General features: G+C 38.6%; 1 protein-coding gene across 1 annotated transcript in view; it reads left to right on the forward strand.

The window, feature by feature from the left end:
* Positions 1-14,531, forward strand: part of LOC146000504 (cathepsin B-like) — a 47,871-nt gene extending 33,340 nt beyond the window's left edge. Inside the window, exons 6-7 of the mRNA XM_083138235.1 lie at positions 6,986-7,102; positions 13,574-14,531. Coding sequence (XP_082994361.1) covers positions 6,986-7,102; positions 13,574-13,779 — 323 coding nt within the window. The 3' untranslated portion in view covers positions 13,780-14,531. The remainder of the gene's footprint in view (positions 1-6,985; positions 7,103-13,573) is intronic.
* The last annotated feature ends 1,104 nt before the right edge of the window (positions 14,532-15,635 follow it).

The raw sequence follows: 15,635 nt of genomic DNA on the forward strand, positions 1-15,635 counted from the left end.
CTTTATGGATACACTAGTATAAAGTTGCACTACTAGTATATGATGATAGAGGTTACATCTTCTGATGAATCCTTCTCCATATGGTTTTGAAATTTATTCCCCAATACGAACTAGTCAAATAAATCACATGAAGTTCACAACTTTATTCAAAATGCCAAAGCTGTAGTATTTACTTTAAGCTACCATATTTACATTAAATTGACACTTCTTTGGTCATAAAGTACTTATTTTGATTTTTTCGAAAGCCATGAACCAATAATTACAATTCGTAATTTATATACATACGTTGTTCAATAACTTTTGCCTCCTGGGCTGTAACTTTTTTTAATGAGTGTGGGAAGTTTATGATTACATTCAAATGATTGTTTGGAATGTCCTCTTGTAAAGAGTAACATCACTTTTCGATGTAGTCCCCACCAGCGTCCATACCCTTCCGCCATTGGTGCACTAGTTTCTGCATGCCATCGTGACACCAACGACAAAACCTTTTCACCTGATGGCCGTGTCTTAAACTTCTTTGGACAAGGTGAGTTGTTTAGTCGCTGGGTCATAATGAGCCCATGTCTCATGGCCAGTAACAATGCAACACAGAAAGTCATCTCCCTCAGCCTCGTAATGCTCCAAATTTTGCTGACACATTTGCACACGGGGGTGTAAGGGGTGATCTTCAACATAGGCACCCAAAAGGCAACCTCACTTCCACATAGTGCACCCTGGACTGCATTTTGCAGGCGAACGAGGCTCTAATGACTGGCCCTACGGCCAGTATAATTTTGTGTGTGTTGTCCTGTTTTTTGTCCTTGTGTGTGCTGAGTGCCCCTTTACAGCCTCAGCTTTTAACGCAAGTCGGAAAATTTTAATATTTTGGTAACACGACACTGCAATTTTGCTATTTTAGTTATGGTAAGAGGCTGGACCCCGTATAATGTGACAGGTACAAAATAGCCTAAGTGCTGATGCACCCAAAATTTTAAATTCAAACAAGATTCAAACATTTGCACAGGGTCTGACGAGGGCCCCATCTGGAACATACTTCTTTGAACCCAAGCTCTTCATGACGATGTGATTCACTGTTTCAAGCAATATGCTCAGAATATCTACGATCTTCCTCTGCTTAATGTGGCGATTACCACGAATCAGTTCATCAACACATGCCACCATCTCTCAAGTGGATGCAGAAACAGGGCATCCACTGCAGTGCTTGTGTTTAAAGTGGCTGTGGCTAGTTATCCGTGTACAGTCCACACCCATCTCCTGACCATGCTAATGTCATCGCATACTTCCCCATATACCATCAGACAGTGGATTTCATTAGGTGGAACATCTTCCGCAGTTGAAAATTCAAGAACAGCACGCTGCTTGAACTGTATGTCCGTGAAGTCTAACATCTTCCAAGCTACTGTTCTGACATCAGTGAAACTAGCTCAAACAGAAAACATCCTCTGAAAGCAGACATTCCAAATTTTTATTTAAATGGAAGATCATAAACTACCCTCACTCAGTAAAAAAGTTATTGGCCAGGGGGCAACATTTATTGAACAATCCCCATACAAGGTGTGATTGAAAAGTTTTTAGACAGGAGCCGCCACTGTTAAATGTTAGGTTTTGTCCTTGAAGGATCCTGTTATGTTGCGAGCTGCAGCCTGTTGAGTGCAGATGTGTGTAGTGTTGATGGCGGATTATTGTGTGTGCAGAAGAATGGATAAAAATTGGAACAACGTTTGTGCACAAAAATTTTGCTTTAAAACCGGAAAATCAGCTTTGGAGACCTATGAACTGTTGAAAAAAGCTTTTAGGATACGTGTGTATGTAGGGCAAGTTTTTTTAACTGGTATAGTATATTTAAAGATGGCCGATGATCAGTCGAAGGTGGTTGATCGCATGTGAAGACAATGCTACTAGTTTCTTTCAAAACTACCAGGAATATACCCCTCAGGGACAGACAGTCAACAAAGAATACTACAAAAGTGTTCTTGAGTTGTTACGTGGAAAAGTACCGAAGGAAAGAGCAGCACTCTGGTGAGACAAGAAGTGGATCCTGCATCACAATAACACACCTGCTCATCGTGCATTCCAAATCACTGAATTTCTGAGCAAATTCCAAATTCCTGTGCTTCCCCAATCCCCCTATTCTCCATATCTAGCACCAGCAGACTTCTACCTATTTTCAAAATTGAAATTGCTGCTCAAACGGGGAGCCATTTTGAGTCAATTGAAAAGATCCAGGCAAATACATGTGTTAACACCCTCAAGAAGGAGGACTTGCAGGAATGTTTCCAAAAATGGAAACACTGTTAGGAGTTCTGTGGTCAATCAGGAGGGGACTACTTTGAAGGGGATTCATCACAGTAACCTGTACGTACTGTCATTTGGAAATTACAAGCCCAGTCTAAGAACTTTCCAATCACACCTCGTTTCATTACAACATTACCAAATGTATTTACTGCAGTGCTACACACAGGACAGTCTTATTTGTTACAGCCAACATATGGGGCTGCTCACGAAAATAGTATTTCTGTCTGCTGTGAAAATAAAATATGTAAATGTAGGAAATTTAGATATGTGGATTATTTATATGAAACAACAATAATAAGCAGTCTCTTCACTCAATAAATAAAATTTTCCTCTCAATCATTTATATAGTTGTATTGGTCGAATATTATTTTATAAATGCTGCCTTGATATAAAAAGTTGAACGTCTATTGCTCTTCTCCTTCATTTTCCAACTTCAGCTGGGCAGTATGCTCATAGTGTGCTCCCAAATTGTGACTGATAAAAAGAAACTCCCATACGATCCTTAAGGAAGCTAGAAGTACATCGGAAAGTGAAGATGCACCTAAGTGTGAGACTGACATTAGTTTATTTTTTTGAGATCTGAAACCAGCCAGGAAGCATACATGTAGATTCCGATTGCACGTCGTGGATCCAGTCTTCATTTTCCACTGTCTCAAAATTATGAATCTTCCTTTACCCTGGAACCAATAAAGCAAGATTTACCGAGCAGTTGGAATATATATATATTTTTTTTAGTTCACAGCCAAAGTTGACAGCCTCAATGCAGGGTGTCGACCAGTCTGGAAGACCTGGAAAAGTCAGGGAATTAATTTTTTTCTGGAAATCTCATGGGAAATGTTATGGAAATTTCTTGTTTTTCTGGGAAAATTGAAATTTTATTGTACCACATTTATGTACCGTTTATGCTATAATTATAATTTTTTATATAAAGTAATTCTTTGTTTGAAGTCCACTTTAAGCACAGATAGGCTAATCAGGACTGGGCCAACAGTTTAAAGTGGAATCTGAACCAATTTGTTTCTCCAGCATGAATCGAACCTGGGACCTTTGATTGCAAGGTGATGAAGTTATCAATACATCATTGGAGAAGACCCATCAATTATGTTGAGTTTCCCTCCTTTACATTTGAAGTGAATATTCTAAAGCTTATTCATATTTTTTTTTGCACAGTGTGAATTACTCACTTTTAGTAAACAATAAAATTTTATGTAATACAAAATACGAGGCTCATTCGGAAAGTAACCGTCATTTGGGTATAAATATAAAACCTGCATAGATACAACAAATTTTTACTTTACATCTGAATGGTACAGCTGTCCTCTATTTTTCAACATAGTCGCCATGTAAATTCAAGCACTTGTCATAGCGTTTCAATAACTTACCAATCCCTTCTGCATAAAACTCGGCCACCTGGGATTTCAACCAACCTGTCACAGCATTTTGAAGATCCTCATCGTCAGCAAAGTGCTGTGCCCCAAGCCACTTCTTCATTTGTGTGAATGGATGAAAATCAGAAGGACCCAAGTCCGGGATGTATGGGGGATGATAAAAAACGTCCCATTTGAATTGGTGCAAAAGGTCTTGTGTTCGCCGAGCAGTGTGAGGGCAAGCGTTGTCATGCATGAACGCGACCCCAGATGTCAGCAGACCACGACGTTTCTTCTAGATTGTTTTTTTTTAGTTTCTGCAAAGTATTACAGTAAACTTCAGAAGTGATTGTCGTACCACGTTCCATGAATTTTTACCCAAAGAAATCTTATCACTCCACGTATCTCGCATTTGGCGCGATTTTTGATGGCAGCACACATTTTGAGACGTTATAACCAGCACACGCACGGCACTACGATGCTCTCACTAGCACAGCTGAAAGCTTACCGAATCGCAGATTGCGTGATGTAACAACGGTTCCGCTCTGTCCACTACTACTAGCATCACGCCACAACGGTGGTTACTTTCCGAATGACCCTTGTATAAAAAACCATTTACTTACGATGTGCGAGTGCTTCATTGGTGAAAGCGATATTTTGGGGGTCTTACCACCCCTTCCTCAGGCTTCTTACTAGGCATGTATCAAACCACCATACCACGTCAAGTTACGTCAAACAGGGAATAGGGTAACAAAATAAAATGGTAAAAAAGAAAAAAATGTTAACTTGCCCTTGCCTCACTGCATTATTCCATGCCCTTATCAAACTTCCTTAAAAAACCCCGAGAACATATAAAAGTAAAACTTAAAGCTGTTTAACTACACTCTCCTCGGTCTTCCGTGTAGGTACCCGTTGGTCTTCCTTGTAGAATGCTGGTTTGATACGTGCCTAGTAAGAAGCCTGAATTTTTTTTTATATATATATATATATTTTATATAAAATTTTAATTGTTTTCTAAAGCTTATTTAAGTGGGATTCTAAGTGTGAGTGTTTAGCTAAAATATTGTTATCTTCTCCCTGAAATGCTCATGTACTAATTGCCCTAATGACTTGGGTATCTCTTATCTTCCCTACTTCTGGGTTCAATTCTGAACCGACAGCAGATGCTTGTTGGCCAAGGCATAACTTGGTGGTAAAACAACAAAGTGACGAAACACTGTACTCGCCCTTGCCTGGTTTACATTGGTGGAGTAAATGTGAGAGTAGCTGGAGCGAGTAAGGTAAAGCAAGCTACTATTCTCCTGTAAACAACAATCCATTACTCGCTCCAGTAGTCAGGACAGTCGAGTGGCTGTCCAAAGATGACTGAGACTACCGAGTTGCTTCATCTCACGTTGATATTATCACTTACGTGGAAATTCAACATATCACTCAATCAATGTAAATGCTTTCTGAGGACCATAGAGTGTGTTGTATGGTAGAATAGAGACAACCTTGTGGGGAGTTTGCTTATTAATTGTATTTTTTTAAAAATCAACCTTGAATAGAAGGTGGTCCAAGTCCGACACCATTAAGGTTGTGGAACTATACCGTGAACGTGAGTGTCTGTGGAAATTTTGTAGTGTCGATTACAGGAACAAACAAAATAATATGAGGTCCTATGAGAAGGTACGTATGTAGAGGGTTTCCACTAGCTTTCGAACCCGAAAAAAGTTATAATTTCTGAACAAACATACATAGGAAAATGAAATTTACAATATGCAAGTGCCTTGTTTCATGCTGAATACATGATCATCACAGCAGGTGCTGCAAGTGTCTTCCCTGGACGTCCAGACATGTTTCTACACGGCGTTCCATATTGTGAAAAGTCTGATGTAGAATCTCCGGTGTGATCTCGTGAATCGCATTCTCGATGTTATTTTGCAACTCTTGCAGTGATTGTGGTTTGTTTCTGTAGACAACAACCTTTAAGGAAACCCCATAAAAAGAAATCCGGACCTGTCAAATCTGGGGATCTTGGCGGCTGCAAACCTTTGGAGATGATTCTGTCACCAAACAAGGACTCAATTTCTGCCATGGACACGTTGGAAGTATGACATGTCACTCAGTCTTGTTGGAAATAACCACGACGCAGTTCTTCATCGTCCAGTTGATTCACAAATGCACTGAAGATGTGTAAGTAAACTTGTGTGTTTACTGTATCTTCAAAGAAGATGGGTCCAATGATACGCTGTCGGGAAATTGCACACCAAACTCCCACCTTCAAGGGATGAAGTGGAGTCTCGTGGTACACATGCTCACATACCCGGAGAGATGGAGCCAAGCTTCATCAGTGAACCAAGTATAGTCTAGGATTCCTGGATTGTCATGCAGCAAAGCTTGCAACCAACGACAATACATCACGCGCTTTTTCCCAATCTGTAGCCTTCAACTTCTGGACGACTGTAACGTGATAGGGATACAGAGGTGGTAGTACATAAGATTGAAATAGAGAAAACATCTACTTATACCCTTGAATTTTGGAAATTTCACCTTGAAAACTGGGAATTATACTTGAATTTTATCATGGTCATAGAGTAGCTAGCCACCCTGATAACAAATGTGTTCATTCTGTCAAAAGAGCACCAAACAGCTGCAGTCACTATTCCACTTTGCTAGCCTTGACTAGATAGTGTGTAAGCATCTACTTGCCATAGAAGAGTCAAGTAGACAGGCCAGTAACTCTCCCGCTCACTCAACCAATGTAAACCAGCCCTAATGAAATCCAGGATTTTGGTACCTCTTGCAGTGGTAATAATCATTACAATTATATATCTATATTTAATCTATCTGTGCTACAGTTCTGATTTTACTGTGCAGCGATTTTTTATAAATTTCTTTGTACTTGTGGTACGTTTGGATAGAATGAGGAACAAGGCAAAAGGAATGAATAAACTCTGATGAATTTATGCAAACTAATTATAAAGCATTATGTATTCCCATAGTAATAATAAACTAATACAACTACAAGCAGATGCAAGTTTAGGTGTTAGATTGGCTAGGATTTCCCTGGGTTTCGTGAGGACCTTCTTCTCTCCTCGCTGCTCTCTCATTTCTGTCCCTCACTCTCGTCATGTCCTTTCCTCCAAAATTTCGACCATTCACCTCTCTACGTCAACACCCTTACCACATCTTGCACCACTTCAATTAACAATTAACTAACTGTCGTAGACTTCAATTAACTGCTGTCTCTTGCTGATATAATTCCATTTACTAAATATTATGATGGTAATGTTACTTGTGTATTTTAGATAACTATACCCTTGTTTCATCTTTATTTTCAGGAGAAAAAGCATATTCCGTTGAGGGCGACATTCAAAAAATTCAGCAGGAAATTATGACAAATGGACCAGTGGAGGGTGCATTCACAGTATTTGAAGACTTTCTCAGTTACAAGTCAGGTAAGCAAATTGTAAAGAACCATATAGATGATTGAGATTAAAGAGCAATCATTAGAGCCACATATTTATGGTGAATAAACGATCAAGAAATCGGTACAAAAACTTGGCATATTTCGGGATCAAAAGTGGTATATAAAATTTTTCCCTTTAAAATCTGGTCTCTACTTATTATGCAAAATTAACATTTCACTTCTAATAGCACATTTATATAGTTATCAGAGTATTAAATTTATTCCTGTGCAAAGGAGTGCTTCTCAAATATTTACAGCTGAATTAATCAATTGTCCATCATTTGCATAACTCTCAGGATAATTCAGACCTTGGAAGAAGTTGCATCATTAAATAAACTCCAAAATTCATGTGTAAAAGTTTATTTTGCATTTTGCAGCATTTTGTGACAAAAACATGGTGGCAAAATGCAACTCGCACCTTTCAAAAATCTGAAAAATTAACACTACAATGCGTTATTTCACATTTCGTGTTTTCGTGAAAAACTAAATATACCAGGTGGTTATAATTAAAGTGACGGGTGTTCAGAGTGGTACAGCACGTGCTGTAATGAGAGTAGCAGACTGAAACTTCGTAGATATGATAATGAAGCAATGCGCTCGCGAATTATGCAAAAAAAAAAAATAGTTCCAATTCTCGCCACCAGGGTAAAAAATGGCGCTGTAAGCAGTCAAAACGTGGAATTTTCCGTAACTCTGACGTCAAAGTCGGTGACATTGCCTAACCATTGTGTGAGCTCCCTGGTTGTTGTTGGTGATGCTTGTTGCTTTTTTTTTCCTTTAGTGATGTGAATGTTCGCCGAACATTAAAAGTTTGATTTTTCCCGTGTAAAAAGCAATGGCTATTGCGAAGAAAGACGGTGCACTGCTAGTGAAGTTGTTTTACCAGAATGGGAGCAATAGTAACGCTGCACTGCGGAAATATCGCCAACAGAAAGGGCTGAGAAGAGGGCCCATGTCAATTAATGGGCTGAAGAAGATGAAGAAGAAATTCGAGGAAACAGGTGAATTGGGTGTTGCACCAGGGAGAGGAAGGCGGCCCATCCCCGTGGAAGTTGTGGACGAAGTTGCTGTAGCTGTAGCTGACCGTGCAGCACATGCCTCAACTTCTGCAACCAGTGCTAGAGCTGTGGCACGTGAATTGTCACTCCCCTGGTCAACAGTTCGCAAGGTATTGCGGTGCATTTTACACTGGTATCCCTACAAGATTCAAATTGTGCACCAATTGAAACCCCAAGATATTCCACAACGCCGTGAGTTTGCCCATCGTTTTTTGGCACGCATGGAAGTGGATGACATGTGGCTGGGGAATATTCTGTGGACTGACGAGGTGCATTTCACTCTGGTCGGTACAGTGAATACTGTCGCATATGGGGTTCCACTCGTCCACATGTTGTGCAGGAACAACCATTGCACTCAGTTTACGTGACTGCTTGGTGTGGGTTCACTAGCTCCTTCATTCTTGGTCCGTTTTTCTTTGAGGAGATGACACCTCGAGCGCCTGTTAGGTGTACAGTGACATCTGCACGTTATAGGGACCTCCTTGTGCAACACGTGATTCCAGCTTTGCAAGAACGGAACTGTGAACACACCACCATTTTCATGCAAGATGGGGCAACACCACATGTCGCTCGCCACGTGAAAGATTTGCTGCGAGAAACCTTCACTAATGACCGCATCATCTCTAGGCAGTTTCCAGATGATTGGCCTTCCAGATCCCCCGACCTTAATCCATGTGACTTCTGGCTGTGGGGATATTTAAAAGATCGTGTCTATCAGGGACATGTCCGGTCTCTGCCTGATCTGAAAGCTAGCATACAACGACATGTCGCTCAGATTTCACCAGACATGCTGCGAGCAACTGTCGATCATGCCGTGTTACGAATGCAGCATGTTGCTGAATTGGGAGGCCATATTGAACAGTTCTTGTAACCATAGTTCCTAATAAACATGCCAGAATCATTGTTCTCGTGTGTTTGATCTTTCCTGCCTATTTCCTGTAACTATACCACGTTTTGACTGCTTACAGCGCCATTTTTACCCTGGTGGCGAGAATTGGAACTATTTTTTTTTTTTTTTTTTTTTTGCATAATGCGCTCTTTTTTTGCATAATTCGCGAGCGTATTGCTTCATTAGCATATCTACGAAGTTTCAGACTGCTACTCTCATTACAGCCCGTGCTATACCACTCTGAACACCGTCACTTTAATTATAACCACCTTGTACATGCCCATAGATATGCAATCTTTCTAAATATCTTATAATTTAGTCAATATTATGCCATTTTATTATATTTTTTAAACATGTAATCTGTACCTTACTTTTTTAAAAAAGAGTAAATCTCTAAATATGTATTATTTTGCCTTGCAGTTATCTTGTCATCACATATGTGTTAACAAGGTCAAGAACCATTCAGGTTCTGCAAGGACCATTTGCAATTTTACATCAGATTGGTAGAATATCAGTAGAGGCATGCAAATTTCATTTTTGACGAAAAAACAAAATGTGAAATAACACATTGTAGTGTTAATTTTTCAAGTTTCTGAAAGGTGTGAGGTGCATTTTCCTACCCTGTTTTGTCATGAAATTATGCGAAATGAACTGCAAAATGTGAAATAGACTTAAACTCAAAATTTAGAGTTTATTTAACGATGCAACACTTTTTCTGAAGTTTGAATTACACTGAGAGTTATGCAATTGATGGAAAAATTTATTAATTTTGCTGTAAATATTTGAAGCAAAAAATGTACCCCTTTACACAGGAATAAACTTAATACTCTGGTATCAACTTAAATGTGCTATTCGAAGGGATATGTTTATTTTGTGTAATAAGTGAAGTTTTTAAATGAAATTTAGGATTTTAAAACCAAAATTTTATTTTATTTACTGCTTTTCAACCCAAAATTGACTGTTTTTGTACCGAAAATTTGCTTTTTTATTTATCAAAAATATGTGCCTCTAGTTATCAATATTGGTAAACTTTATATTGGTACTTTGTTGTATTGTCCAAAATTTCTTATCACTTGATCCCTAGTTTGTTTAGAAAAGTACTAGTCATTGCAGCCTGCCTGTGGCATTTGGGACTGAGTAGTAAAGAGGCCAATCAAGTGCTGCTCCTGTTGCTTCATTACTGTGTCATCAAAATCTATTTATTTTGAAGGAGGTATTTCAACATGTATGCTTACACCCCATTTTATTTGAGTATTCATGTTATGTAACACACAATTTTATTTTATTTTTACACACACAGCTCTCAAGACAAAGTGGGTAATTAAATTAACTTTTCCCCCAGCCACTGATTTGACACATTTTACTGTGTATAATAAATAGGACCTTCAACACACAAAATCTGTCTCCTCGCTCCCCAGGCAGATCAGACATGCTTGGAAATTTCTCAACAAAAAGTGTTCTTGACACAATATGCTCAACACTAAAATTCCATTTCTTGTCATTCTCGAAATGTGGGCCTGGATTTTCAGTGTACTGCTAGGTGTGTGCTGCTTGGTGTAGATCTACGAGGGGGTGCTGAAAAATTCGTAGCCCAACCCAGAAGGAGTGCACGTGGAATGATGAAATTTTTCAATTATTCTACATACTCCCCCCGAAGTTCAATACACTTCCTTGCACGGTGCTCCAATGTTTGCAGACCAGTGAAAAACAATTCTGAAGGCTGTTCCACACACCACTGTTCCGTAGCACTAATCACCTCCTTATCAGATCCAAAATGGCATCCTTTCAAGTGCTGTTTGAGTTTGGGGAATAGGAAATAGTCTGACGGAGCTAGATCTGGGGAATAAGGGGGATGATCTAGACATTGAAACCCTAGATCATGCAATGTCAGTTGTCAGTGCTCGATGGACAGGGGCATTGTCCTGCAGGAACAGAATTCCTTTTTTAATTTTTCCGCGGCGTTGAACTTTCAATTTGTCTTTCAATTTTGTGAGTAATGCAGAGTAATACTCTGCATTAAATGTCTGACCCTTGGGCAGGTAGTCTATGAGTACGACTCCATCCTTATCCCAGAAGAATGTTGCAAACGCTTTCCCAGCCGACTTCTCCCTTTTGAACTTCTTGGGGCGAGGGGAACCTGAGTGCCGCCACTCCATTGACTGTTGTTTCGTTTCAGGATCGTATTGGTACAACCATGTTTCATCCATGGTTAATATTCGTGACAGAAATTGGTCGGCATTGCGTTCCAAATGGGCAATGACGTCCCTTGATGTCCTCACTCTTTCAAGCTTTTGATCTGCTGACAGATTTTTGGGAACCCATTTTGCCTAGAGCTTGCGCATGTCCAAGTCATTATGAATTATGGTACCAACGCGTTCCCGAGAAATGCCCATAATCTCTGCCACATGTTTTGCTGAGATTCTGCGATTTTCAAGAATAAGGTCAGAATGTCATCCACGATTTTGGGTACAGTCATTGTTTTTGGTCTTTATTCACGTGGAGCATCATCTGTTGAAAAATCGCCACGTTTAAACGGTGCCACCCACTTCTTCACCACTGCATACATGGACGTCCGCAGGATTTTTTCCAGGGAGCGGCAAGCAAGGACACACATTTTCCTCCAAAATAGTGATGCCCCCTAAAAAAAAACACTGTTTCCGTCTGAAATTATCATGTTTCTTCAACGAATTTATAATAACATAAATTACTGTGATTGAAATGAAATTGTGTGAATTATATGCTTTTTAGGTACACATTCATTTTCCAGGAGAGGGGGCCGTGGCCCCCCCTTTCTGGATGCCCATGACTGCATATGATGGAGGAGAGTCCCGTAGTATTCCACTGATTTCCTCATGAATTTGCTTCGGCGACTTTCCTTGGTGGAACAAAAATTTGATGACAGCTCTGATCTCGATGTTTGTGAAATTCGCTGGCTGGGCACACATGATCACTTCAGGGGGCTGAAAAGCACAATAACAATTCCGTTATTAATATGAAAATTTGCATGTGTGCATACCAAGATATGTTCTTTAAAACTGTAAAGTTTCATCATTCCACGTGCACTACTTCTGGGTTGTGCTACGAACTTTTCAGCACCCCTCGTAGCATTTTGATCCACTTAGTTGGTCATAGGTTCAAATCTAAATCAAGGCAGAAACTCTTGCAGAAAGTAAGTGGTGTTAGACAAATAAAATAACTACATTCATAGCAAATATTTCTTTCTACACTAAAATTAAATATTTCCAAAAAATTCTCATCAAATATTGTTTTCTATTTTAGCATGTGAGTTCCTTATTTAGTAGTAGTTTCCTGTGCACATAGCATCATTCTGTGAAGGCACATTTTGAAGGATGTGATGGTAGGGCTCCACACATACTCGATCTCATCAATTTTGAAGGTGATGTGATCAGCACCATGCTCTGGCCACCTTTACTCCCCCCCCCTCTGGGTTGTCCCCAGATACCCATTGATTTGAGGTTGGGTGAGCACACCCTGGTTTTTGATGGGGAAAAGCAAGAAGCAATTATATCTCATATATAATGTGCAGTACAATTCAGGTTCAAGACATGTCTTTCTTAGTTCTAGGTCGTAAAGCTGTTGCTATGCTGATCAAAGTGAACGACATCTTACTTATTCATTGAGTCACCTGTTGCTATGTTACCAAGAAAGAATATTATCTTGTGTATACAATGAGTCACCTAGGCACCCCACCCTCACCCCCCCCCTCTCTCTCCACTGTGTTAAGAATCCCAAAGCGTTCACTTCTGTAATCATCTTGGTTATCCTGTAGTAGAAGAAAGAGAGATCAAAATTATGTTTGAATTTGCAGCACTCAGAAAGTTATTTTCTATTATTTCTCGCTCAACAAATATCACCTTTCATTAAAAATCTCACCCTTTCTGCAATGTTTGTCTCACATTTTGATCACTTTTTTGTCCCCTTTACTGCTGATATACATCTCGTGATGGGAGGTGCATGCTTCAATTCTGTCAGAATGGCAGGGTGCTGCTTTTCTCAGTGTCACAAAATGTTCCATTACAAAGTGAAAAATCATGGGAAATTGCCATTTCACTTTTTACATTGTTTTTTTTAAAAAACTTATTATTACTAAATCCAATCTGGTAATTTGTATTTGTGCATGTTGATATATACTTGTTATATGCAGTGACATAGTGAAAACATGCATGGTTTTAATGTTGGCAGTCCGAAGTATTCTGTGCATAATGTGCACCACAGTTTTTGGGGGAAAAATTTTTTGAAAAAAAGTGCACTTTATACACAAGTAAATACGGTATTTGGTAAATACAGTAATAACGAACTTATTGTAATATATTTTCTATGATTTTCTAAAAAAAACACTAGCAAAAGAAAGTTTGAGGGGGTAAAACACTGTATTTTCAGGCCACAAATTATTAAAGAATTAGTCATATTCCTGCCTTCACCATTTCAACAATTATATCACATGAACCAGAAAATACTTTGTTTTTGTACATAGAAAAACGATCTATTATAGGTGTGTACAAGCATGTGGCCGGAGAAGCACTAGGTGGGCATGCCATCAAAATCCTAGGCTGGGGGAAGGAGGACGATAACCCCTACTGGCTGGTGGCCAATTCCTGGAACACCGACTGGGGCAATGGCGGATTCTTCAAGATTCTCAGAGGCAGCGATGAGTGTGGCATTGAGAGCCAGATAAGTGCCGGAATTCCTAAGGTGTAAGAAAGTGATAAGCTTTGTGATGGTTACTTCCAAAGAGAAGTATATTGTGATATTTTTATATAGGTATAGTTCAGATGATTTTTGTTGCATAGACATGACAATTTAATTGTTGAGAATTTTCCAAGTCAGTACACTTGAGCATATTGAGTAAATTCGTATATGAACAAAATACTTATAGTAGATACTTAACAGTGGATAAATACTCATAAGAGATACTTTACAGTTGAAGTCTGTAGTAATTATTGTGGAAAAAAGGTAATTTCTTTAAAAATAAAAATATGCTGGTATGTGATCACTGAATTCATACAAAGAATCTAGCAAATTTTATACACAATTTTTTTCCCCTCTCAATCTTAAAGATAAGGATATTCCATAACATAATAATGTATTAACTAATTCCCCATTTCATAAATAATGTCATATGTCCAAAACTAGTGCATGAAAGATATTTTGATTTTGATTTGATTGTTATTTGTATTTGGGATATTATATCAACAGGTTTGAATATATTTTGAACTTTCATGCAACAAGTGTAGTACGTTTACATTATACGTTTTTCAGTAAATGAGATATTAAACAACATGTAGTGGAAATATAATTGTTTGTACGGATATTTTGTGTACGTACATTTTATAATGAAGTTGCTGTAGAAGCTTTCCCTTGATTGTTGAAAATGAGTATGCAGTCAGAGATTTCTAGCTTCTAGTTGCATTTATCATGTGTGTTAATAAAAAAAAAGATAGCAAATATGAGGAGTTGTTCTTCCTTCCATTAAATAGCCATTTAGTAACGCATCCATCATGAAGTTAGTACTATATTCCTCAGTGGACCAAGATGGAAAACTTAAAATACCACTGTGTACCTGCAGCTAATGAGTCATTCCATATGAAATCAACGCAGCCCACAACCTGACCCAACTCCGATTTTCATGAAATTTGGGGAGTTGAAACTATGCATGGAACTTAGTAACCATGAAAATTTTGAGTCTCGTGCATCTTGTAATTGTTAAATTATTCAAGATCAAAGTTCACATAAATTGCACTTCTTGAGCATGCTTAGCTATACTAAATGTGCAGTAACTCCGCCCTTATTTCGCCTAGGAAGCTCAAATAAAGCTTATTGTACAGGGAATTGAACAAGCTTTCCAGTGATATATAACAAGACTATTTTTGGATAAAAATATAATTTTGTCATGTGACCTTGACCGTTGACTTCAAAAATCGTGGAAAATTATATTTGGTACCTCGTGCCATACTCTAAAATATATCGAATAATCTTTCTGGGACTGCAATGGTATCAGAAGATACAAAATAATATGTGTAACTATGTGACTGATAAAAGCCTCATTACATGAGCTATGACAAGTCAAAAGTCCCTTAACACCCCATACAAAATGTAAAGGAGTTATCCTGGTCATGAAAGAAATAGGTTAGGCACAGGGAGATCCCTAGCTCTATGTGTCAAGTGCAGGTCCGGCATATTGTTGACCGCCATATTGAATTCAACTCAAAAATTTCAAAGGAAAGGGGGTGATGTGATATATCAAATCAGTCTAGAATTTCACGAGAAATGAAGCGGCGAACATTTTTCCAACATATATTTAACCAGCAAACCATTTTCTCCTTTTCGTGGTGTTAAAAAACAAAGCACTAGAATGCTCGTAACATGTTAAAAACTCTTCGAGATCATGCTTACATCTCGGGAGAGAAAGAAGTATACGCACCATTGCATATGATTTTAATCAGAGACATTAACCAAATAGTTCAATAGTGAAGAATATTGGGAAAAGTATCTCAAACAATTAACATGACACTTCCTTTGGAATGAAAAATTCTTCCGTGACGAGTCTAAATTTT

Source organism: Lepisma saccharinum, chromosome 16 (assembly GCF_977018435.1).
Source record: "Lepisma saccharinum chromosome 16, izLepSacc3.1, whole genome shotgun sequence".
NCBI classification, from domain to species: Eukaryota; Metazoa; Arthropoda; class Insecta; order Zygentoma; family Lepismatidae; genus Lepisma; species Lepisma saccharinum.